The 26654-nt window shown below is 46.5% G+C and overlaps 1 protein-coding gene across 1 annotated transcript in view; it reads right to left on the bottom strand.

The window, feature by feature from the left end:
• LOC138249307 (TRPM8 channel-associated factor homolog) overlaps nucleotides 1-26654 on the bottom strand; it is a 68160-nt gene that overhangs the window by 24407 nt on the left and 17099 nt on the right. The window contains exons 2-3 of the mRNA XM_069203264.1: nucleotides 16811-17659; nucleotides 116-233 (exon numbers count right to left, since the gene is read on the bottom strand). Coding sequence (XP_069059365.1) covers nucleotides 116-233; nucleotides 16811-17659 — 967 coding nt within the window. The remainder of the gene's footprint in view (nucleotides 1-115; nucleotides 234-16810; nucleotides 17660-26654) is intronic.

Genomic DNA, 26654 nt, shown 5'->3' with positions numbered 1-26654 from the left:
TCCTCATTGTTCATAATTTTTTTAACCCCATTAATGACAAAATATATTCTTGTTAGACATAACGGAACAGATAAAAATGTGAAGACATTTCATTCCATTATAATAGGTGTCTTACCTGCAGGTCTGCTCCGATGGCAGCTGGTGGAAATACAATTGATGCATTCTGCAGAGGGTAGAGGTAAAGGCCTGTGCTTCTCCAAGCTGTGGATCCTGCAAGAATTGAGACAACATTGCTATAAAAATGTGTAATACCGCACACTGAATGAGGATTATAGATTCAGGATTAGTGGATCAAGGCAAACTGATATTCTTACCAAGGTTCAGTATTTTAAAGTGAGCAACGCTGTGTTTGCATTGCTGATAGGGATGTGAGCACCATATGCAAATTGGATTGTTACTGGGTGTGATAAATGCTCTTTGCTGTCAATCACAGAGCCATAGCTTGTGAAGTAGTAAGATATAGGAGACAGGAGTGGGAGTAGTGGACTATGAGTAATGCACAGGAGATGTAGCCAGAGTGATAAATCTTGCAAAAGATCTTGGTTTGTATTTGAATACATACTGGTGCATAGGTGCATGCACACATGTGTGGACTGTTGTGCTGTATCCATGCCTGGTATAATGCAGACTGTGGTACAATGGTGGTAATTCCTGGGATATTGTGGGGACTCTATGGTGCAATGGTCAACCCTCCTACTTTGAGGTTGGCCTTGGCATAATGGTGGTCAATTTTGGCATGTTGTGGCTATACTATCTGAACTCCCTGTCATGTTGTATCCTCTCTCTTATTTTCTTGTGCTAACATCTGCGGTTTGGTTTGCAGGGGACTCTTGCGATAAGTCTTCTACAATGTGGTCTACGTTTTTGGATGTAGCTCACTACCAGGCTATATGTGGATCAACAGTCAACCCAAAATACTCTGCCGCACCAACTAAGTAGCACATGACACCTTCTCTGATAACAGCAACCTGCTGCGAAATTCCTGGGACCAGAGAGCCCTAGCAATCCTTAGCTAAGGAACCTATGCAGATTTGATATCAAAACCCCAGATCATCAGAATCAAAAAAGTAACATGAACAAAGATCACTTTCCTCTGCTGTTGGAGGAAGTATCTGCCTCATGAGGAAGATAGTGGAAAATCTCCAAAATCCGTGATACATGGTTCAGGTTAGTACACTAAAATAGCACACAACTTTAAGACTTATTCACATCTTATGAACAGTGGAAAAATAGTTCAAGGCAGTAAACATCAATATGACAATATTGCAGGAAATCTTCCCAACAATGGATAAAGGTCAATAGAGTAATAATATGCATATTTTCACATCTCAGTGAATCCAAGGCAGCAACAGCAGGTTAAAATTGGCCTAAGCTCTTGCTGTGGTGCCACAAGGAGGGACGATGCATCAACAAGATTTCAGTAGCTGTTGGGGAGCTGCAAGGACTGCTGCAGACCGACAGAATTACTTTATTAGAAAGGCATCCTAAGGCTCCTGGAGCCTTCCAAGCATGGCCGTAGGAGAGGATTGTCATTATTTAGTAGCTTGCTGAACCTGTGCTTTGTACATGAGCTCGGAATGAGGGATTACCTTGTGGTTGGTCTTAAATGACAGTATTTGTCACATCTCATACATGGTGGAGTGGCGATTTATGGTTAGTTTTGTCTGGTTAGCAAGCTAAAAAGAGTATGTAACGAAGTCCGCTGCTAATAATATTTGAAGGCAGTGGATAAACCGTAAATGAAAGTTATAACTATAACTTTAGAACATTTTAAGTTTGTGCATTTTAAATGTGCTTTGTATAGGGAAAATATGTTTTCCTAACTATAAATAAGTTTTAACTTATTCTTTTTTCATGGGAGTTCAGTGTTTATAAAAAATGTGTTTCAAGTCATAGAGTCCATTGTTTCAAGTAGAGAGTTGTTATGAGGAGTGTTGTATAGTACAGCCGAAGAGAGTGTTGCAAAGTCTACTTCGATAGAATGGAGTATGGTAGAGTGGCATAGAGTGGAGTAGAGTATCGTAGAGTGTAGTAAAGTCTTACATAGTGTAGTGGTATTGTCTCTCATATAGTGGAGTCAAGGACTGTAGAGTATAGAGTTGTATAGTGGAATGGCGTGTGGAGCAGTATAGTAGAGTGTCTTAGAGTGTCAGAGTGAGTACAGTGTTTTAGTGTATGGTGAAATAGAGTGTTACAGAGTGGAGTATCAAGTGGAGTGTTGTAGAGTACAGTGGTGGAGAGTCTTGTAGAGTGGAGTACCATGTCATATAATAGAGGCGTATCATAGAGAAGTTGAGTGATGTGTCATCAAGTATCAAAAAGTGTAGTACAGTGGCATAGACTGGATTGGCATAGAGCGGAGTAGAGTGACACAGAATGGCATAGAGTGTGGTATAGTGTTGTAGAGTGTTGGACAGTGGAGTGGCATAGAGCAGAGTACAGTGTAGTGGCGTACAGTGGGATACCGCGTAGTAGAGTGTAGTAGAGTAGAGTGGTGTACACCAGAGTGAAGTAGTGCAGAGTGGAGTAAAGTGTCATAGAATGGAGTGGCATGTCAGACTATAGTGCCAGGCAGTAGAGCGGAGGAGCTTAGCACACAGTTGAGTAAAGTGTCATAAATTGGAGTACCTTGTTGTACAATACAGTGTAGTGGGATGAAGTACAGTACTCAAAAATTATGTAGACTACAGTAGAGTAGTGTGGCATACAGGATAGTTGATTTTGTAGAATGGAGTGGTATACAGTATAGTGCTGTAGTGTGTGCTAGTGTGGATTGGCTTGAACTGTTACAGAGAACAGTGACAGAGTGGCATAGAGTGTAGTGGCGCATAATGGAGTAGAATGGAATACTGTGTCATAGAATTGTGGATTAAAGCAGGATGCAGTGACATACAAAGATGCACTTAAAGTATTGTATAGCAGACTAGATTATTGTAGAGTGGAGTAGAGTGTTGTACAGTGGCATACAGTTGTACAGTGGAGTTGTACAGAGTTGTACAGTGGAGTGAAGAGGGAGAGACAGGAGTAAAGTGTCAAAGAGTTGCATACAATCAAGCAGAGTATTTTAGAGTGGAGTTGCCTAGAGTACAACAGTGGAGCTGTGTAGAGTGAATTGTTGTATAGTACCGCAGAGTGAGGTAAAGTCTTGTATGGTGGAGTAGAGTTAAGGTGAGTGGTGTAACCTACTGTGGAGTGAAGTACAATAGAGTGTATTGGTGTGTTGTAGAGAAGCATGGAGTGGAGTGTACTGGCATAGCATAGGTAGTAAACTGGTATACATTGGTGTGGGGTTTCGAACAGCAGAGTGGAGTGCTGTTTTATAGAAAAGTAGTCTATAGTGGAATAGAGGCAATACTTTGGTGTAAATGGACACAGTGTGGAGTATAGAGTTGGACAGTGGAGTATATGGGGATAAGGTAGAGTAGAATGTTGTATAGTTCCATGAAGTGTGGTAGACTCATATGGATTGGGGCTATATGTAATGAAGGAGAGTGTCATACAATGGAGCAGAATAGAGGGGAGTGATGTACACTATAGTGGCGCAGAGTGGATTACAGTAGAGTAGAGTAGCATACAGTCACATAGCATACACTGGAATACTGTACAGTGGAAAATAGAAGGGTGAAGTGGCATTGAGTGGAACACCATTGAGCCGAGTGATGTGGCGTAAGGGTACAGTGGATTATTGTAGTGTGGGGTGGCATACATCAAAATGGCATAGCGCAGAGTAGACGAAACTGTTATAAATTGGACTGGCATCTCTGACAGTAGAGTGGAAAGCTCTGCCGCTGGCCCGCACAGTGTTGGAACCTTTCACTGAGTGGAGTAGAGTGTTGTACAAAAGAGTGCACAACATACAGTGGAGTGCAAATTTGGACAGTGGAGTGTCCAGGGATAGAGTGGAGTAGAACCTACTAGAGTGGCATGGAATGTAATACAGCTTTGTAGAGTGGAGGTATGTAGACATGAGGAGAGTTCACTGGAGTGGCATAGGATGGAGTCCTGTACAGCGGAGTGGCATGAAGTGAAATAGCATAGAGTGGAGAAGTATAGGCAGGAGTGTTGTAGAGTGTAATAGGGCATGGTGTAGTAGCATATAGTGGACTGGTATAATGTTTAATATTGTTTAGTGCAGGAGAGCACAGTGGAGTGGCATATAGTGAAGTGGTGTAGACTGGAGTAGTACATTGTGGAGTGGGGTAGAATGTAATAGCATACAGTGGCGCAGCGTTCAGGGGTGTGCGGTAGAGTGGAATACCATACAATGGAGGGGATGTTACATACAGTGTGTAATAGTGTAGAGTGGATTAGTGGCCAGTGGAATATCAGAGTGGAGTACAGTGGAGTGGCACAGAGTAGATTAGTGGAGAGTGGAGTAGCAGAGAGTGGAATAGCATAGAGTGGAGTGACATACAGTGGTGTGGTATAGACTAGAATGATGTACAGTGGAGCGGAGTAGAGTGGAATAGTATACAGTGGAGTGGCATAAAGTGGAGTGGTGTCCAATGAACTAGCATAGAATGGAGTGGTGTAAAGTGGAGTTGTGTACACTGGAGTGGCACAGAGTGGAGTAGCATGTAATGGAGCACTGTAGAGTGTAGTGATGTACAGTACAGTGGCATAGACTGGAATATCATATAATGGAGTAGTGTATAGTGCAATGGCATACAGTGAAGTGGTGTATACTGTGTTGGTGTCCAATTGAAAAGTTTAAAATGGAGTGGGGAAAAGTGGAGTGGCATACACTGGAGTGGTGTAGAGTGGAGTAGCATACAGTAGCGTGCCATACAATGGAATAGCATGGCGGTGAGTAGTATGCAGTGAAATGGTGTAGAGTGGAATAGCATATACTGGAGTAGCATATGGTGGAGTGACATACAGTGGAGTGTTGTACATTGAAGAGGCATAGAGCGGAGTTGCATCCAGTGTAATAGCAGAGAGTGGACTGGCATTGAGCAGAGTGTTGTAGAGTGGAGAGGCACAGAGTATAATAGTGTATAGTGGAGTAACACACAGTGAAGTGACATATAATGGAGTGGTTTAGACTGAAGTGGCCTACTGTGGCGTGGGGTACAGTGTAATAGCGTACAGTGGAGTGGCATACATTGGGGTGGCGTCTGGTTGAATAGCGTAGAATGAAGTGGCTTACAGTGGAGTGTCATGCATTGCAGAGGAGTAAAGTGAAGTGGCAAACAGTGGAATACAGTACATTGGAGTGGCGTACAGCAAAGTGGAATAGAGTGGAATAATGTATAGTGGAGAGGCATCCAGTGGAGTGGCGTAAGGTAAAGTGATGTAAACAAGTGTGGAGGTGATAACAGTATAAGAGCTTAGAGTGAAATGGCATACAGTGGCGGTGCATACTCTGTAATAGAGTAGAGTGGAGTGGCGTAGAATGGAAAAACAGATAGTGGAGTGGCTACAGTAGCGTGGCATTTGGATGTATGTGAAATTTGGCAGCAATATAGATTAAGATGTGCATAGTAATGCAAAACAGTGAATTGTGCTGCCTTGTGTTTCTCTAGATTTACCAATCAACTCAAGGCCACGCAAGGTGGCCTTGCACTGCTTTGTAAATTTGAATTTAGTATTAGGTTGCCCATGTGACACCATAGGTGACGGAGGGGGACTGAAATCCAATAATACAGCTAGGGCTTAGTTATATTTTGGGGTATGGTATATTGTGATAACTTTGCTGTATACTGTGGTGCATGGCAATGACAAGCCAGTACATAATTGGGTAATGGCTATTTTTAGAGAATAAAAATTCAGCCATATTGTTTTTACTACACTTTGTGTGCAATACTAGGCCCTTAGATATCTTAGATATACGTAAGTAGATATACTTATGTAGTAGAAACCTACCTACTATCACTTTATTAAAGTGGTATTAGGTAGAGAAGTTAATTTTTTTAATATATATTTTTAAATAAGTTTATTACCATGTGCAAGAGTTTCACAACATTTTGTGAAATTCCATGAAATCACTAAGTTTAAATACCTTATAACTTAAAAACGACTTTCCCTACTTAACTGCAGTACCCAAAATGCATAATCTTTGCACCATTTGCGTAGTTCATGTAAATCCATTCAGCCGATTTTGTGCTACGTCAAATACAATAGTAATTGTTGAGAAAATGCATTTTGAGACCCCACTTTTTATCTTTGCACCCCCTTAAGGATTCACCACAAAAATGTACATCATCTCAAAATGTAGAAAATGCTATAGATCTGGAAAGTCTGTGGTGATTCGTCAAACGGGTGAAAAGTTGTTAGAGAGCTAATAGTCGAGGAATTTCTATCTTTGGCAATACTGACTATAACTGCACAGTGGCAATCAGATTTACTGTGATTCATTTATTTTGTTGTTTTATTTGTTAAGTGTTGTTTTTACTGATTTACAAAATATTGTGACCATAAGTGTGTCTTTTAGTTGACCATGTTGTTATTCTGTAAATTTACATTTGAAGTCCAATTTATTTTTTGGACTTCCTTTCTACTTTTAGTAGGATTGTTCCACATATGAACCCCAAAGTGAAGGAAAGCCAATAAATGTTGTTATATCAATTAAGATTATTATCTTTTTTCCTAATGGCCAATCTTCATGCCCTCCATATAGTAGCTCACTGCTAGCTCCCTTTTTAATTTTGCTGCCCAGGAGCACATAAGGAAGATGTTTTTTTGTTTGGCTTGTTGGGCACCGTTTTATTTATTTTGTGAGCCAGGCACCATGCAAAGAAAATATATGTAGATTAAGAGGTATTTTATTCAGTATTAATTTGCTTATAGGTTTCCATTTGTATGTGACCATAAATGGGTCTTTCAGTTGCTCATGTAGTACTTCTGAAACTTTACATAGGCAGTCCAGTTTATTTTGGGGGCTTCCTTGCTAATTTTAGTATGATTGTGCTACATATGAACGCCAAGATGAATGAAAGGCAGTCATTGTTATTGTTATCTAAATTGAGATTATGATGCTTTCCTAGTAGAAAATTATCATGTTGTACAAATAGTAGCTAGTGTGGCTCACCGCTTGGTCATTTTTTCTTTTGGCTGCGTAGGAGTGCAATTGAAAGATGGTTTTAATTCGGCTTGTTGGGCCAATTTTATTTTGTGAGCCAGACAGAATGTAAAGTAAAGGTAAAGATTAAAATGTATTCTATTCACTACATTTGTTTATAGGTTTCCATTAGCATGTTATCATAAATGTGTCTTTCAGTTGTTCATGTAGTAAATCTGAAAATGTACATATGCAGTCTAGTTTATTTTTTTGGACTGCCTTGCTACTTTTAGTTGTACTGACCTACAAGATATCAGTTTTTGGCCCTTATAACTTCATAACCACTTCATAACATCACTTGCAATAGCTAAAAGAATGTTCTACCATTATGTACATTGCTGTTAAATTTCATTACAATCTGTTCAGCTGTTTTGCTCTATGTGTAATATAAAAGTCTATGTAAAATGCATTGGATTTCAAGCGTATTTTGGGACCCATTCCTCTTTTTACTTTGCACGCCTTTGACTAAATGCCTCCCCTTTTTCTATTGTATTTGGGCCCCAGGTGTGGTCTTAGGCCTTATTAAGGTTCTGGGAGGGGGGCTCCACACACTCCTCCCCTGTTTACTTGTTTGGCTCCAGGGCCAATTAATGATCAGGGAGGAGGCTGCATGCCCCCCTCACCTTAATGTATAAGTTCTGGCCCCAAGAAATAGGGTCTCTGGAGCCTCAAGACAAAACCCTAAGCTGCTCATCCCAAGGCTGTATGTGGTTTGTGGTTGGCAGGGTGCTATGGCTTTGGCCACAGGCCCTGGTGGCAGACCAACCCCTGTGGCCAACCCTCCTCTGTGCCTGGCCAGAGCCTGTTTGCAGCATGGGGTTGGCTGACTGCAGGGAGTGGGAAGCAGGGGCTGGTTGCATTGCAGGTCCTGCGGCTAACCCCACACAATGCATGACAAAAGGTCATGCATAGCGTGTGGATACCTGCCTCCAGGTGGGTTGGCCACAAGCCATGCCCTTTTGTCAACACCTTGCTGTACATGGTTGAAGGCCGTCGTGTGCAGCATGAGGCTGGCTGCTTGTGGGGTGTTTGCTATAGGGCCTGGCCAAAGGCTGTGCTCGGCATGGGGTTGGTTTTACGTACATAATAAAATATTATTTTATGTTAAAAAAAATATAGAAATTCACTGAAAAAAGGTATAAAGTACACTGTAGTTAGGTGTGATAAAAGGACTGCTTTTTTGTTTGAAAAAACCCTAGATATTCACTGAAAAAAAACAAATGTTAAAGTACATTATAGTTGTGTGTGTATATCAGTAAAACATGAACATTTTGAACAAAAAAAAAAAAAAAAATTCACCAGTTATAGTTAGTATAGCTAACAATAACTAGTGCCACCGTCATGCACAGCTTATGACTGCCGATATTGCATCACTCGTGACATTTTCTATGACATTCATTTATGACATCACCAACGAAATCTCAAATCTATCATTTTTTCCCAAAAATCACTAATATTTTTAATCAAATGTATATTTCAACAATCTACAAAATGCAATGTTTAATAATATTGATTATTATGAAAGTGTTATATATATTTTTTTTTGTAACCCTTGTCTGTCTCTCCTTAACATTTTTTGGCCCAGAAAATGAAATCATAAAGGTAACCTGAAGAAAGCCTTGCACGCCAGTTAAAGAGCATTGAGGTCCAGCTAGGAATGCTTTAAAAATATGATAAGTTCTCCTCAGGTCATGGATTTAATGACCCAGGAGACTTAGGGCATATTTAAGAGCACTAATGTGGTGTTACTAGGTCAAAAATGCTGCACCTTATTTACAACTTGGCGCAATGCATGCATTGCGCCACTTTGTAACGCTTTGCACTACATTATGCCTGCATCAGGCATAATGTATGTAAAGGGGGACAAAAAAAATGGTGCAAGGAAATCTAAGATCTCCTTGCTCCATTTTTCTTGGCACTTTTAATGCCTGCTCAGAGCAGGCGCTAAAAGGAAGCTCCCATTGCTTACAATGGGCCTCTGGATGTGAACACACACAAAGTAGTACATTGGAGGCTTCGAGAGGAGCCCCAGTGCCCCCACAGCCCCAGCCAGCTCCCCAGCCAGCAACTTATTTGGTGCTGGCAGGATCCAGAACTTTGGGCCTCATTATGAGTTAGGCAGTCAACCGACCGCCAAACTCCTGGCGGTACAAACACTGGATTATTATCCTGGTGGTCACACCGCCAGAAGACCGCCGCCACCACCAGGGGGTGACGGTCGAAGTCATGGTTAGCCACGGCGGTGCCGAGTTCGGCACTGCTTTGCTGATCACTGCTTCACTTTCCACCAGACTTTTCATGGTGGGGTCCCTGCCATGAAAAGGCAGGTAGAAAGGCAGTGCTGGGGCCCCCCCTGCCAGCCCCCTCAGAATGTGCACTGTTCCAACAGTGCTCATTCAGAGGGTGTTTGTGTGCAAAAGCATTGACCTCGGCTCCCTAAGGGAGCCAAGGTCAATGCCGCTGTACTGTTTACACCAGGCTGCCTGCTGAAGCGTTGTATTACAATGTTTCTGCCGGTGAGCCTATTGGAAACATCTTCATACGACAACCCCGCTGCATTGGATTTGCTGCAGAGATCGTAATCAGGCCCCTGGCAGGAGCAGCTATTTTTAACTGCTCCCATTGGGTGAAAGGAAAGGGGAGTTCTCAGTCCAGGAGAGAGCAGTCCGAGTTTGCCCACACTCTCCTGGACAAGGAACCACGGTGTCCCGGGGTTAGGGACACTGGGTCACTGTCTTGTATTTAACTGTCGGTTAGGGTCCCCGGGACAGATACCAGCACTGGGAGGGAGTGTGCATCCTACCTCCCCTTTTTGTAATTATTTGGCCCTGGTGGATGGGGTCCCCTAGGCCCAATAGAGGTGGGGCACAGGCCCCTATTCATTTGTAATTACATTTGAGCCTCTTCTCAATGTATGCCAGAAGGTACTGGAATTCTTCTTCAGATAACTGGAAACAAGTGTATCCTGTAGGAGTTTTGACTTATGGTACGTAATTGTGGAATGTTGATTTAAGATAACTTCAACAATTTTTCTTATCTCTTATCTGAAGATGAATTCTAGTAATAACTTGTTAAATTGGGAAAATGCTTTTTGGGGTGAATGACATAGAAGGCCTGCAACATGAGCACTAATACTGAGTCATATGTCTTACCCACAGATAGAAAGAAATACGCTACACTTGTGCCTCAAGTTATTGTGCGTGGGCAGCACTATCTTCCCTGTATGTAAAGAATTCTGTAACACATTTGAGCCGGTATTAAAAAGAGCTGATGTGAATTATGTAATAACTAGCCATTACAAAAGCGTGCATGATCAGAATCATGACGTCTTGCGATTTGTTAGCATTGACAGGGTTGAATTATAGGATGGAGGTGAGAATCATGAAGATCTTCTGAGGTTGTTAGAAAGCAGATACATCTTGGATCTCAATTCTCACCGTGACACAATATTGATGAGTAATATGCAGTCTTTCTGTAGTTACACTAATTAAATAACTTCACCGTTTAATATCCTTTTCACATTTTATTAATGAGAAATGCATATTAATTGCACTGTCTAGTTTCCAGAGGACTTACATCATTCTTGCAATATCATGTTAGAATTAAAAATTATCATGATTATCATCTTTGTTTCCAATGCTAAATAATATGTTTGCACCCAGATCTTTGTTTCAAAGAAACAAGGGAAATCCAAGGATATACAAGGAACCTGGGGTCTAAGTATATTATAAGGAACAGGGGTCCCTTATCATAAAAGATGCAAAGTAATTTATGCATAGACATACAATGACGTCTATGTGTAAAATACCGTGGCCCACGAGTGATGAATGTGCACCTCGCCTCTGCGAGACAGACAGCTTAAAAAATAACATGGTTCATGCCTGATTCTAGACTTGGATTCATGGGACGGGCACACATTGCTTCACTGGACCTTTCACTGGTGACACTGATAATTCTCGCACATGTGTTATCGGTTAAGCAGTCTGGGCCATACGTACTGGCTTGCCCTTGTTACGAGTCCTCATCTTTATTCAACATAGGACATACTGCATTGGTTACTCTGGTTTGTGTTCTGTGTCTCACACAGGCGAGGTGCACTTTTACCACTCGTGTGCCACTGTATTTTCCCTTTTCCTTGAATGTTGACAATAGATTCTTGAACCAGTGACTTGTACCTTCACGGATATTACTCAGGATCCCTTGTTGAGCCCTGATGACGATCCCATGCACATTGCTCTATAGGATCGTATCGTCGACAATGTTGTATACTAACTCATTTAATGATTTACAATGGTTTTTTGTATGAGTATGTGTACTGATTGGATATGACACATATTATTTTATTAGACTGTTTAGGTTTCTCATGCCTGAGGACAGCTAATGCACTATGTTATATTTAATATTCATTACTCACTATTTGTACTTAAAATATAAATAACATATGTTTTTGCTTTTTCTCTTTACTGTATGTGCTGAAAGTTCCTCAAGTCATCTTAGTTTCCCCATGTTAAGACTTTTCCCCCAAAAATTCTTTTTCAAAAGATTTCTTATTAAATAAACATCTTTTTACATCAATAATATGCATAGACTTCATTGTATGTCTATGCGTAAACTATATTGCATCTTTTATGATAAGGAACCCCTGTTCCTTATAATATGCACCCAGACCTTTAATACTCTAAAATAGGTCAGGTGTGGCCACTTGGATGAAAGATAATGTTCGTAAGCAACTAGCAGAGATTAGAATGCATCTGTTTGTCCTGTAATTATGATGATATTCCCACTGGGGTAACAATGATGCCAATATGAATTTTTCAATGAGTTAAACAATGGAATTGTGACGTCATACATGGGGACACAATGGCTGTGTTGGTTTGTTTAAAATTCATAATTGGAAACATAGCTGTTACTATGAACAAGATACAATTTGGTTGCGTTGATTAACATTAACTGGTATTATGATCCACTATGTTTTCTAACAGTTTGTGTTGAGTAGAGGGACACCAATTCCTGTGGCGAAATTCCTCAAACCCTGACCCCATGGATTGAACCGTAGCCCCAGGAAGACCACCCCCTCCTTATTGGATCAGCATCCTGCAGCACCTTCAGAATCCTGTGTCCCTAGCATCAGGATCAATACATTGAAGTCTAAGGCAGTTTGTCCACAGAGCTTGGAACTGGATTACAGACTGTTTTGACTGCAAGATAACAGTCCTTCCAAGCCTTAGTGGTCCCTATGGCTCACTCCCTGCTAGTCTAGATTGCCCAAAGTGGGCCACAATACACAACCACAATTTTATAAAAGTTTAGTAAACTTTTCCTAGTAACTACTAATTGTGGTAGTTGTCAATGCTTGTTTGCAATTTGAGTGAAAAGCTGCGATTTACGATTTGCTTAATAATTTAATCTCAGGTGGATAATACTCCTTTTGGTGTCTAAACAGTCATATAAAAATAAGATATAGGACCTGGTTTAGAGTTTGCCGGATGAGTTGCTCCGCCACAATTGTGCCGGATGTCTCGTCCGCCGCCATATTACGATTTCCATAGGATATAATCAAATTATAATACGGTGTATAGGATATCCGTCATGTTTGGGGTGGAGTGACCCCGTCTACCATACTCTAAATTAGGCCCATAGTTTTATAAATTGCTGTCTAATTACTTTTATGTCATGTTTCCTTCTCATTGAATAGTTTTGGTACTTCTAAATGCTTTGCACTTTTTCCTTTGTTAAAGCATGACTCCTCAAAGCCACAGCTACCCAGGTTTGAGCTAAGGTTTTATAAATGCTCCTGACTAGACCAAAGATAGATTTATGAGTTTATTAAACAGTGAGGTCTCACAATCACACCATATAATAAACCACTTTTCTCACATATTTTATTATATTCCCTACATTCAAAAAGTATGGATCTCACATATATAGCAAGTTTTATGTGTTTCCACTAAAACATTTAGGCCCTCATTACGACCCTGGCGGTCGGTGGTAATTTGGAGAAAGGTACTGCCAACAGGCTGGCGGTACCTTTTCCCAAATTATGACATTGGCGGTTTGGCCAAGGTTCCACTCTGTCCGCCAAGGTGGTAACAGTCACTGGGCTGGAGACTTCGGTCTCCAGCCAGGCGGCCATCACAATCCCACCCTCTGAATTATGACCTCGCCTACCGCCATGGTTTTCATGGCAATCGTACTGCCATGAAAACCATGGCGGAAGGTACTATTAGTGCCAGGGAATTCCTTCCCTGGCACTTATAGGGGTCTCCCCGCCCCCCTCCCCAGAGTCCTCTACCACTCTCCCCCTCCCTCTCTTGCCCCCGCACATTTACACACAGCCACGCGCACACATACACACTCATACGCACACACATCCCAGCATCCACCCACCCATGCACACATACATACCCACACACCGCAACACACATCAACATACATTGTCGCACACACGCATTCACTACACATAACATACATGTACACTCATATTCAGTCATTCACGCACTCATTCAACGGGACTCACACCCTCATGCATGCATACAAAAGCAGACACACTCTCCACACACACACACACAATACCCCCCCACACACACACAACACTCCCACTCCCTCTCCTGTCAGAGAACCTGACTTACCTGCTTGCAGGGGGTCCTCCGGCAGGAGACGGGACGCAGCGCTGCTGCAAACGGCAGCATCCGCAAGCAAAGCACCGCCAGGTTGTATCATTGCTCATGATACAGTAGGCTGTGTTTTGCTGGTGTGGCGCTGCTGCTGACAGCAGCACCACCTTACCGCCATCTGCCGCAATGACCGTCAATGGTATTCCACCTATGGTCAGAATGCGGGTGGCCAGCTGATAACCACGGCGACGGTATGTTGGCTGCCGTCGCCATGGCGGTAGGCGGTCAATACCGTCAATGTTGTAATGAGGGCCTTAGGCCCATAACAATAATTTATTTGCGCTGCATTTGTGTCATTTTATTTAACACAAATGTGGCACAAACATAACTCCATATTTATATTTTGTCGTTAGACACGTCAAAATATTGGAGTTTGCACCATTTTTTTGATGTGTGAACCGACCTTGTTTCAATGAGATGCAAGGTAGGCGTTCCCATCTAAAAAATGGTGCTATCCCCATAGCCCCATATTTATCCACCTGTGCTAAAATGATGCACGGGTGGGAGGAGTTTCCAAATAATGGTGCAAAGCTTGTTTTGCACCATTATTTAATACCTGGATCAGACCAGGCTTTAGGGGACCTGTGGACCCATTTCCAATCCCCAGGAACACCCCCACTAGACGGACACCGGAGGATGGAGGACCCCATCCCAGGTAAGTAGGGTAAGTAGGGGTAAGTATTTTTGAAACTTTTTTGAAGTACCATTGTGGACCCTAAAATGGGCACCCCTACATGGTATTGGGTGCAATGGCCATGCCTAGGGGACCCTTGTGGCATGACTCCTGTCTTTCATAAGACAGGAGTCATGTGGTATGGATGTTTCTGCATCAGAAAATGATGCTAGGCTGGTAAATGTTTTTTTTTGCCTCTAACCAGCCTAGCCTCATTTTTTGGTGCAAAACCCCCCGTCCCATACCGCCACCCCCAACCAGCTAACGTCATTTTGTTTTACGCTAGCTCACCCTTTGCGCCGGCTTGCGGGATTCCATAAATGTGGCACCGGGCTATCGCACTGGAATGACGCAATGCGGCTCTATACCTTTTGACGCAAAACTGTGTTTGCGCAGTTTTGCGTCAAAAGGTATATATATGGGCCTTAGAGCTTGATTTAGAGGTTGGCAGACGAGTACTCTGCCACAAACATGAAGGTTGTCCATTTTGCCTTATTACAAGTACATTATACTATAGTTTCTTTGAAAATGATAAGAGTATCTAAAACATTTACTTGTACATCATAATGTTACACCTGCACAGTCAAAACTATTATCAGGAAAATAGCTAAGTTTCTAGTTTCTATAAGTATATTTTACTTTGAATTTAAAACATACATTAAAAAACTACTTTGCTATGAGCTTCCGTTAAATTTGAATTTCAGGAGCTGTTTGGTTGACAGCATTTTCTGCAAAACGTCCTGGATGTTGCAGCTGCAGGGACGTTTTGCATGTGTGTGTGGATGATAGATCAATCTGTATTTTCCTCATTTATAACAGCTGTTGAATATTGTCTGCATGGTGATATTGGCAGACAAATGCACTCTAAATAGGTCCATCCATCAGAAGACATGTTATACCATTGGTGAAGGTGCTGGTACATGTCAGAGGTGGTTGGCAGATGTCAGACATCCATCCACTATCTCAAAAAACTTTACATAAGGCAGATGGAATTTGATGCAAAGGAAAGACACACCACCAATTTATGGCAGTTTATCCAATCTGCCAAGTTCTAAATAAGGTCCCATGCCCAGTATGTCAGTGGAATTGTCTATTTTCCTATAAATTTAAAATCCTCAACAACCATCTTGTTGCACAACAATAATCAATCAGTTATATGACAATGATACAACCAATTTGCCTGCACCTTCAAGGCTGGACTGGCCGTACCAGGCATCGGGCGTTTCCCCAAAAGGCTTGGAAGGTGGGGTGGGGGGGCGCTTTTATTACTGGGGGGCTGGTTTTGAAACAGTGCAGCAGTTTTAAAAGCACTGCAGAGTTCTTTGTATATCCAACAACTTTCAGGCAAGAACAAAAGTGCCAAGATAACTCTGGTGATTAATGTACCTGCTGGAGCGAGACTGAAGTTTTGTCTTGGGGCAGTTTAGACTCATCTAAGGTAGCACAGAGGGTTATCATGCCTGCGGCAAAGAACATGTACTATGCAGATCACAGAACAGTATTTTATCTACGTAGCTCAGTGGATTACTCCTTTTGAGACATATATCCCTTTGCTTGTGTACAGTTTATAAGTTCCAATCCTGATTTAGCACAGTGAGCTATGAGCTGCCGTCAAAGAACTGCATGCAAACTACATCGTACAGATTAGAAAGTTTTTTTTTTTCCCAGTCTTTCTTTGTACAAATTTTTCTAAGAAGGGTTTCTTTGGGCAGAAACACATTTTTACTAGTAAAGTCAACCCTAGCCACTGTGTTATATTCTGACTGCTGAGTTTATGCTTCCCCAGACCAAGCACTCTTAAAAATGCCTCCATTATGGATGACATGTGAATCCTACACCTTGCAGTCCCCTTTGCAGTATTCAACATTTTCTATACCCTGATTTCTAAATATATGATCCATTGTCTGTGTATCTGTGTGTGAAGTAAGGTGCTCCGACACCCAACACTAGTAGGAGAGGAGCTATAAAACAAATTAAATACAAGAGAGAGAGAGGGGCTATAGAGAGATGAGGGACATTGTTAGAGGATGATGGTGAGGGAATCACTGAAGTGCCCCAATAAAGATTGCCTTATTCTGGTACACTGAATTGTCATCATTTACTATGCTTTAAAAACAAATTCAATTGAATATATAATGAAAATGTGTTGAAGAATGAACCATTTGTGACATTTTTTCCCCAATTTTCTTGGAGGAGGGGGGAGAACCATTCCAAGCAGCCAGGGTTGCTCACCGCGCTCGCTATGCACCCTATGGGGTCTGGCCTGACAAAATTTGCAAGGGCAGCTTTGCCGTACCAGTCAAGACCTGCATACCTTCATTCTTGGCATCGATGGTCAGGATAACATCAGACAAATCAGGGTATCGATCATGAAGAGATGTCGCCAACTGGATCAGAAAATACTAATTCGAGTTGTTTTGAATAGGCTTGTCTTTACTCACTGTTGGGACCTTAGTGTGATGGAGCAGATCCTTCAACATTTGGTGAATAGAGGAGACTGCCGAAGAACCTCCTGGTGACAGTTTCACAAATTCAGTACAGTCTTGCCCCAGTTTTTGAACCCAAAGTGATGGAGATGGCATTGTATCCTTCCCACTGTTATCTTGCAGAAACCTGGAAAGAGCTCTGCGAAAGTGGTACACCTGTGTCACATCTTCAGGCTTCATAGGTTTGTAAGTACCAGCCTTGAGGGACTTGCCCAGGATAGAGATTCCAAATGTATTCAGTATTTTATTGCCGGGATATTCTGCTGCAGCACATTGGCCTGGATGCTGCGAGGCCCACCACCAGGCCTGGCATCCAATTAGCAGACCCCCACCTTCAGCCACAAACTCGTGGATTTTCTGCACCTCACTATCACTGTAAGACTGGCAGCAGTAGACGCTAAGACTTGGGATCAGGTCAGAAATTCCACTTGGCACTTTGTTCTCATTGAGAAGATCATTGAGCCCCTTCAACCTGCTTTCAATGCCAATCTTCCCCTGCCTCCCTGCATCCAGCCAGGAGATGGCATTGAGTAAAAATGTTTTAAGGTAAGGTGTGTTTAGTTGTCTCTCATGTGTTGCAACAACAACTCGCCCTTTCCCATAGTATGCAGCAGCCAGAAATGACTGATGAGAATCATCAAGTCCAACAGGGAAGGCCAGTAACCCATGGACCAGGAGCTGGGAGGGCACTCCTTCATTTTCAATGTTCAGGTCCGTAACTCCAGCTAGAAGGCTTCTTAAATCTTGGATGAAGTCAATTCCATGTCTAGAAAACAAGACAATCACTTGAGAGTGTGCAGTACGGGAAAACAACATGACAATCACTTGAGAGCGTGCACTAAGGGAAAACGGCAAGCACTGAGAGAAAACAAAAAGACAATCACTTGGGATAGTGCACTAAGGGAAAACAGCAGGCACTAAGAGAAAACAAAAAGACAATCACTTGAGCGAGTGCACCAAGGGAAAACAGCATGACAATCATCTGAGAGTGTGCAGTAAGAGGATACAACAAGCACTAAGAGACAACAACAGGACAATCACTTGAGAGAGTGCATTAAGGGAAAACAACATGACAATCATCTGAGAGCATGCAGTAAGGAATAACAACAAGCACTAAGAGAAATCAACAAAACAATCACTTGTGAAAGTGCACTGAGAGAAAACAAAATTACAGTCATCAAAGAGTGGGCACTAAGGGAAAGCAACACTGATAGAAAACAACATGACATTCACTTGAACGAGTGCACTAATGGGAAAACAACATCACAATCATCTGGGAGCATGCAATAATGGAAAACAACAAGCACTGGGAAAAAACAACATGACAATCACTTGAGAGAGTGCACAAAGGGAAAACAACATTACAATCATCTGGGAGCATGCAATAAGGGAAAACAACAAGTACTGAGAAAAAACAACATGACAATCACCTGAGAGAGTGCACTAAGGAGAAAAAACATGCAATCATTTGGGATCATTCACTAAGAGAAAACAATTACTAAGGGAAAGTAATAAGACAATCACTTGAGAGGGTACACTAGGGGGAAAACAACACAACAATCATCGGAGAGCATGCATTAAGAGCAAACAACAAGCAGTGAGAGAAAACAACATGACAATCACTTGAGAGTGTACAATAAAGGAAAGCAACATGACAATCATCTGAGAGCGTGCACTTATAGTAAGCAACAAGACAATCATTTGAGAACCTTCACTAAGGAAAAACAACAATACATTGCTCTGCCAGCACACAATAAAGTAAAACAACAAGACAATTGTAAAAAATAATTTGATTAGTTGAGGAGGGTGGAAGCCTCACTCGAACAGTAACCACAGTCCTTGTTAGGGTAAACCACAAAAGTCACTAAATTAACCTGTGCTTAACCCTCTGGTATCTTGCCAAAATACAATCTGGCTAAACATAGAGGCAAAGTGTAGCGTATTCACATAGCACTCAATTATTAACATCGTGAAAGCATAACACACGAAAAATCTCAAAAGAACTTATAAAAATAGAGTATATTTTAATAAATAAAATAATACCAGAACAACAACAATCCAATCAGTCAAATTGGAGGATAGTAGGTGACCTCACCCTTTTGCTCCTTGACCTCATAGGTACCTGTTCACTGGACCTTTAAGGCCCAGGGCTCCACAAGTTCCATAACTGACACTGTTTGGTCACGTTGGGACTCCATCAGAGTGGCCTACTGGTAATACCAGTGATTGTTCCCGACTGGCTTCCTGGTTGGTAGTGTGCTTCACCTGAAACCTCAGTGACAACATGTAGCTCACTACATCCTGGGTTCAATGACACAATGTTGTGGCAAAGAATATCTTTGACAAAAATATTATCTCAAAAATATTGATTATCCAAATATTGGGCCTCTTTTCGAGTTTGGTGGACGAGAAAGCCCGTCCACCACACTCTCGACAGCGTGGGCACCGCTTTGTGGCGGCATCCCCGCCGGAGTTATTAGGAGTTTCCCACCCGCCGTCCTAGCGGGAAACATGCTGCAGCATTGTCTCTGGCTCATAATCGAGCCGGTGGCAAAGCTGTAGCCAGCAGGGTGCACCAGCCTCATCGCAATGTTCACGGTCTGCTTAGTGCTTGGTGCTGGGCAAGGGGGCCCCCTGCACCTGCTGTCTGCCAACCTTTTCATGACACTATAAAATACTAATGACATTTAAAGAAATGATTAAAACACTTCAAATTACAAACTATGGTGGTCATTCTGACCCCGGCGGTAAAATGCACTTACCGCCGGTCAGAAGACCGCCATAACACCGCCGCGGCCGCGGAAACCCGCCACGGTCATTCTGACCCGCAGAAGGCAAACCTCCGAAAATCCGACAGCCACAACCGACCGCCAGACCAGCGGTCGGCGGAAAGGTGGAGGTGACAAAACCTCCACCGCCACGCCAACAGAAATACGCCCATGCCAATACGACCCACGAATCCACGCGGCGGTCATTCAAACGCGGTATTCCATTGGCGGGACACACCGCCGCGGTCAGAATACACACAAACGAACAAAACTCAGCCACATTGGACGATTTGAATCCCACACACCTGATACACATACACACACCACTCCCACACACACAATACAATATAAAACACCCACCCACATCACCCACAAACCCCTACGCAAAAAAATTCTGAAAGAAGGCCAGAGCGAGACACCAGCATCCACAAACTAACAGCCACAGCCACTCAACACCATCACCCACACACTATCCACACACAAAACAACACACACCACCACACTCAACACACTTAACTACACATACTCCACCCCACACATCATACACACCACCCCATGGCACCCCAAAGACAACCCCGCTTCACAGACGAAGAACTCAGGGTCATGGTGGAGGAAATCGTTCGGGTAGAGCCCCAGCTGTTCGGCACACAGATACAATACACCAGCATTGCCCGGAGGACGGAGCTATGGCAGAGGATTGTCGACAGGGTCAACGCTGTGGGACAGCACCCCAGAAATCGGGAAGACATCAGGAAGCGATGGAACGACCTACGGGGGAAGGTGCGTTCCATGGTATCCAGGCACAACATCGCCGTGCAGAAGACTGGCGGAGGACCCCCACCTCTACCCCCACAATTCACATCATGGGAGGAGGAAGTCTTGAACATCCTGCATCCTGACGGCCTCGCAGGAGTCGGCGGAGGAATGGATACTGGTAAGTTGAAGCTTCAATACTGCTTCCCCCCCACCTGCATGCCAAATCATACCCCAACCCTCACCCCCATCCTCGAACCCCACCCTCACCCCCACCCCCACCACCATCCTCACCCCCACCACCATCCTCACCCCCACCCCCAGCACACCTATTCCCCGCCAATGTCTCACCATCACAACCCACACATCCCAAAACCTAGGCCTGCATGCGTCCACTAAGCATGGACACCCATCACCAAAGCATGCCCAATGCATATACACATCCCCCCCACAAGCCACCCTCACCAAAGCCCCCACACAAGAATGCCAGCACTTGGGGACACGAGACCCCATAGATACACCCATATGCCACACATTGAAACTATAACCATACCTCTATACCCCTGCAGGACCCGACCGTCAACACACCGCGGCGGAGGGGCCAGAATTCTCCACACCCCCCACCCAAGAGGCCGTCAGCGATGACAGCAGCTCTGTCGACCTGGACACCGATGACCAGCCCGGACCATCGGGGACCTCTGGACAGTCGGTTCCCCTCACACAGGCCGAGGCCACTACAGACCCAAACCCCTCTGGGAACACCAGCACAGCTCCCACCCAGCGGGCCCATGCCTCTGTCTCCAGGGCGCGTCAATCTGCGGTGTGTCTACCACTACAGGGCACCCAGGATAACCCACCACCGCAACAACAACAGGGACCTGGGGGCAGTGGTAGTGGGCACACCGGCCAGGGGGCAGAGGCCCAGGGAAACAGGGCAACTCGGAGGGCAGCTGTGCGACAGGGGGGGGACGGGCCCAGGGAACCCACTCTCCACGAGGTCCTCACCACCATCATGGGAGCATACAACCGCTCCCAGGAGACGATGGCGACGGTACTGGCCCGGTTCCAGGAGATCCAGGTACTGCAGGAGGAACACTATCGGGGGTACAGGGAGGACATCAGAGCCATCAACACCACCCTGGTTACCATGGTAGGGCTGCTGCAGGACCTCGTCAACACCAGGGCGGACACTCAACAACACCCAAGGGCCCCTGCCACTAGCCTGGACCAAGAACAGCCAACCACCTCCGCCGGCGCTAGTGGACAGGAGGCCCCCGCACAGCAGCAGCCCACCAGACCCCCACCTCCTGCAGGAGAAGAACCACCCCGCAAGAGGGCCCTGAGATCTCGGAACAAGACAGAGTAGGATGTCAAGACCCCCGCCAGCAATGGATACCACCTGATGTCATCCCACTGTCCCACATTGTCACCCTGTCCATCCTTGAACTGCCCATGCTCCATCTCTCCACAGGCCTCTGGACAATGCACCTGTGTGACTGTTACTCTGGACTCTGCCATGGACATTCCTTCACCATAGCCCCCACCCACTTGAAACCACCCATCCCATTTTGAGCACTTAAATAAACACCTATTTTGCACAAAACTATCTGGAGTCTGGCTGTGATTTCAATATATTGTAATTGACATGACAGTGCAAATATGTCCTTGTACATGGTGAAGTCAACAAACAGCTGCCACAAAGCTGTAGTCCATGGGGAAACGAAGCACAGGACTCGTAGTGGGGACCCCAGATCTGAAATAGGGAGGGAAAAGCCAAAACTCAGTCATCATACACTGGGGCAAATAGACAGGCAGCAGAGATGCAGGAGAGTAGTTCACATTTACTAAATTATCTTTGAAATGTTACCTGTGTCCTATTGGAAGTACTGTTCAATGATTCTGTCCCTGTTGTCTGTTTCAGCCCCGTCGTCTTCCTCCTCGTCACTCTCCTCAGGTTCCACCGCTGCCACAACACCACCGTCTCGACCATCCTCCTGCAGGAAAGGCACCTGGCGGCGCAAAGCCAGGTTGTGAAGCATGCAGCAGGCCACGATGATGTGACACACCTTCTTAGGTGAGTACATTAGGGATCCACCTGTCATATGCAGGCACCTAAACCTGGCCTTTAGGAGGCCAAAGGTGCGTTCGATCACCCTCCTAGTACGCCCATGGGCCTCATTGTACCGTTCCTCTGCCCTGGTCCGGGGATTCCTTACTGGGGTCAGTAGCCACGACAGGTTGGGGTACCCAGAGTCCCCCACTAGCCATACACGGTGTCTCTGTAGCTGTTCCATCACGTAAGGGATGCTGCTATTCCTTAGGATGTAGGCGTCATGCACTGACCCTGGGAATTTGGCATTTACATGCGAGATGTACTGGTCAGCCAAACACACCACCTGGATGTTCATTGAATGGTAATTTTTTCTGTTCCTGTACACCTGCTCCCTGTCTCTTGGGGGAACCAAAGCCACATGGGTCCCATCAATGGCACCAATGACGTTGGGAATATGTCCAAGGGCGTAGAAATCACCCTTCACTGTAGCCAATTCGCCCACCTCAGGGAAAATGATGTAGCTCCTCACGGATTTCATCAGGGCAGACAAAACTCTGGATAACACCTTCGAAAACATGGGCTGAGACATCCCAGAAGCAATTCCCACTGTTGTCTGAAATGACCCACTTGCCAAGAAATGGAGTACTGACATGACCTGCACCAGAGGGGGAATCCCTGTGGGTTGGCGGATGGGGGACATCAGGTCGGGCTCCAGCTGGGCACACAGTTCATGGATAGTGGCACGGTTAAGACGGTAGGTCAGGATAATGTGGCGTTCTTCCATTGTCGACAGGTCCACCAGCGGTCGGTACACGGGAGGATTCATCCGTCTCCTCGCCCAACCCAGCGGACGGTGCCTAGGAAGGACAACATGGAGCACACAGTCAAGCAACCCACAGGTACGTACTCACAGCTAGCACAGTAAACAATTCTCTATGCAGTGAATGGCATGTCTGAGTGGCTATGCAAGGCCTAGGCCTGTGTGACGCAGTTGAAATTGAGCCATGTGGGCCCTGGAAATGGCGGCTGCCTGACCTGTGAAGTGTGACAATGGGATGTGAGGTCAATGCGCTGGCGTGGCACACCGCGGCGGGCGGCGGGCCAAGACCGCGGCGCGAAGCCGCATTGGTTAACATTGAAGCCTATGGGTTTCAGGAGCCAATGGTGAAGGGCGCCGGCGGTGGCGGGACGCACCGCCGCGGTACGCACCGCCGCGGACGTGACCGCCATTTTCTATCTACTTATCCACTTGCGACTTGAACTTTCACAGGAGAGGACCTATACTGCAAGTGTTGCTGTGACCTCGGTCTGGAAGGGACAATGGCTGCTGCGCCTGGGGAAAGGGCCCCTGCCTTCACTGGAGAGGAGTTGGAGAAACTTGTGGATGGGGTCCTCCCCCAGTATGCGCTACTCTACGGTCCTCCAGACCAACAAGTGAGTTTAATTCAATCTGGATTTGGGGCCACTGGCTGGCTTGGGGGCCTGGCGGGGGGCCTGGCGGGGATGGGGGGCATGTTGGGCCTGGCGGGGGGCATGGCGGGGGGCCTGGCGGGGATGGGGGGCATGTTGGGCCTGGCGGGGGGCATGGCAGGGGGCATGGCGGGGATGGGGGGCATGTTGGGCCTGGCGGGGGCATGGCGGGGGGCCTGGCGGGGATGGGGGGCGTTGAGCCACTGGCAAGGAAAATGCTGACAAACTTGAACGTGGTATTTCTCCCTCCCTGTACGTGTCACATAGGTCCGCGCCCATGAGAAGATCGGGATTTGCCGTGCCATCGCCAAGGAAGTCCGGACCCTGGGGGTCCACCATCGACGGGGCACCCACTGCCGCAAGAGGTGGGAGGACATCCGCCGCGGGACCAAGAAGACCGCCGAGTCTCTGCTGGGGATGGCCTCCCAACGTAGGCGGGGTGCCTGCCGTCAACTAAGCCCCCTGATGTTCCGGATCCTGGCGGTGGCCTACCCTGATTTGGATGGGCGCGTGAGGGCAGCACAGCAGACACAAGGGGGTGAGTACAAGCATTATCTACTCTGTTGTCGCGCAGTGGAGGTGTCTGGGTGGGGGAGGAGGGCTGGGGGTCCCCCTAGGCCAGGGCGATATCTGTAGGCTGGGCACCCCCGTAAGCCCCTGTGTCCCCAGCCACCACCCTCAGTAGTTTGTCAGTACAGCCATCCCTGGGCCGTGTCATCCATGGGTGCAGTTGTCAACTCTAGGCGTGTAGGGCATGTTCCACAGAATGCGTAGCGGACCCCAAGTGCGCAACTTAGTGCAGGGGGCATCTGTGTCTGTCATGTCCGCTAACTGTACCGGAGATCCATGTACTCAATATCCCTTTATTTCTCTCCCCCCCCCCTTTTTGTTTGTCTTTCTGTGCTTGTGTGCATCAGCATCATCAGGCGGAGGAGAAGTGGCATCGGGGCAGGAGGGAGCTGCATCTCACATGGCCCAGGAGGGCCATGCCACAGAGTCAGACTGGACCAGTGAGACGGAGGGCGAGGGGAGCTCCACGACGGGGACGACTGGACCCTGCAGCGACACGGACACGTCCTCGGAAGGGGGCTCCCTTGCGGGGGTGGCACCATCCATGCCCCCCGCCATTACAGGTACAGCCGCCACCCAGCGCACCATCTCCGCCCTCCCAGCAGCCCCTCAGCGTTCGCCCCGTGCCCGCTCTGCCAGGAAGCCGGGCATCTCCTTCGCCCCAGGCACCTCAGGCCCTGCCCCTGTTACCCCCGCTGCCCTCAGTGAGGAGGTCATTGACCTCCTCCGAACGCTCATTGTTGGGCAGACTACCCTTTTGAATGCCATCCAGGGGGTGGAGTGGGAGGTTCATCGCAGCAATGCGTACCTGGAGGGCATTCATTCGGGTCAGGCTGCCCATCAGCGATCGTTCCAGGCTCTGGCCTCAGCACTGACGGCAGCCATTGTCCCTGTCTCCTGCCTCCCTCTACTAACTCCCTCCTCCCAGTCTCCTGTTCCTCTGCCTGTCCCACCCACACCATCAGACCAGCCTGCACACACCTCAACACCCAAGAGAAGCTCATCCAAACATAAGCACCACAGATCACGCAGACATTCACACACGCAACATTCCGATGCAGACATGCCAACAGTCACTACCACCTCTGTGACCCCCACCTCCTCGTCTCCCTCCTCCCTCCCTGTGACGTCTACACTCACACCTCCATTCACCTCACCATCAGCCAGTGTTTCCATCACCAGCACACCCTCCACTCCAGTCCGCACACGTGCAGTCACCACCCCCACTGCCATTTACACGTCCCCTGTGTCCTCTCCCACTGTGTCTGTCACCCCATCTTCCACACCACACAAACGCAGCCACCCACCCACCCAACAGCCATCCACCTCACGACAGCCTATCCCTCCTGCACCTGCACCCAAAGACAGCAAACGTGACTCACCTACAACCACATCCTCTCCCTCCACTCCCATTCCCACTGTACCTACCACTCTCCATTGTCCCAAGAAACTCTTCCTCGCCACTACTAACTTCTTTCCTGACCCTGAGCCCCCCCCTCCTTCTCGTCGGGGTAAGAAGAGCACCTCAGCCACCACCAGCCCTGCAGCCCCCTTGACAAGGGTGCAGGGGTATTGGAGCCCGCCAGCCCGCATGTCTGGATCTTCGCCCAGCAGCAAGGGGACAGCCAGCCCACCCCCTGGGAAGAGGAGCAGAAGGCGGAAGGGGCGCCGCAGGAGCCCGCCTTCTACATCCCCCCCGGACACCACCCAGAGACAGTCACCAGCCACAGCTCCAAAGGGAGGAAAGGGCCACAGGCCCACGACTAAGGAGGGCAAGGGCAGCAAGTCGGAGAGGTCAGGCAGCAGGCCTGCTGCCCAGGAGGAGCCCACAACCCCCATAGCCGCTGCCCCGGGAGGAACCGGCACAGCTGCCCCGGGAGAGCCCACCACCCCCATAGCCGCTGCCCAGGGAGGACCCAGCCCAGCTGGCCAGGAGGGCCCCACCACCCACAGCCCAGGTGGGCATTGAAGGAGCACCATCCCCGCTGCCCAGGAGGGCACCACCAGGCAATGAGCAGTTGGCCATAGACCGGCCGCCGTCTCCAGAACCGCTGAACTGGGCCCCGCCGTCTCAAGCACCGCTCCGCTGGGCCCCGCCGTCTCAAGAACCGCTGAACTGGGCCCTTCAAGGCAAGGAGCGCTGGACT

The sequence above is a fragment of the Pleurodeles waltl genome, chromosome 8 (assembly GCF_031143425.1).
Source record: "Pleurodeles waltl isolate 20211129_DDA chromosome 8, aPleWal1.hap1.20221129, whole genome shotgun sequence".
Classification (NCBI taxonomy): domain Eukaryota; kingdom Metazoa; phylum Chordata; class Amphibia; order Caudata; family Salamandridae; genus Pleurodeles; species Pleurodeles waltl.
The sequence above is the reverse complement of the archived record's forward strand: the minus strand, read 5'-3'. Positions and strand labels throughout refer to the sequence as shown.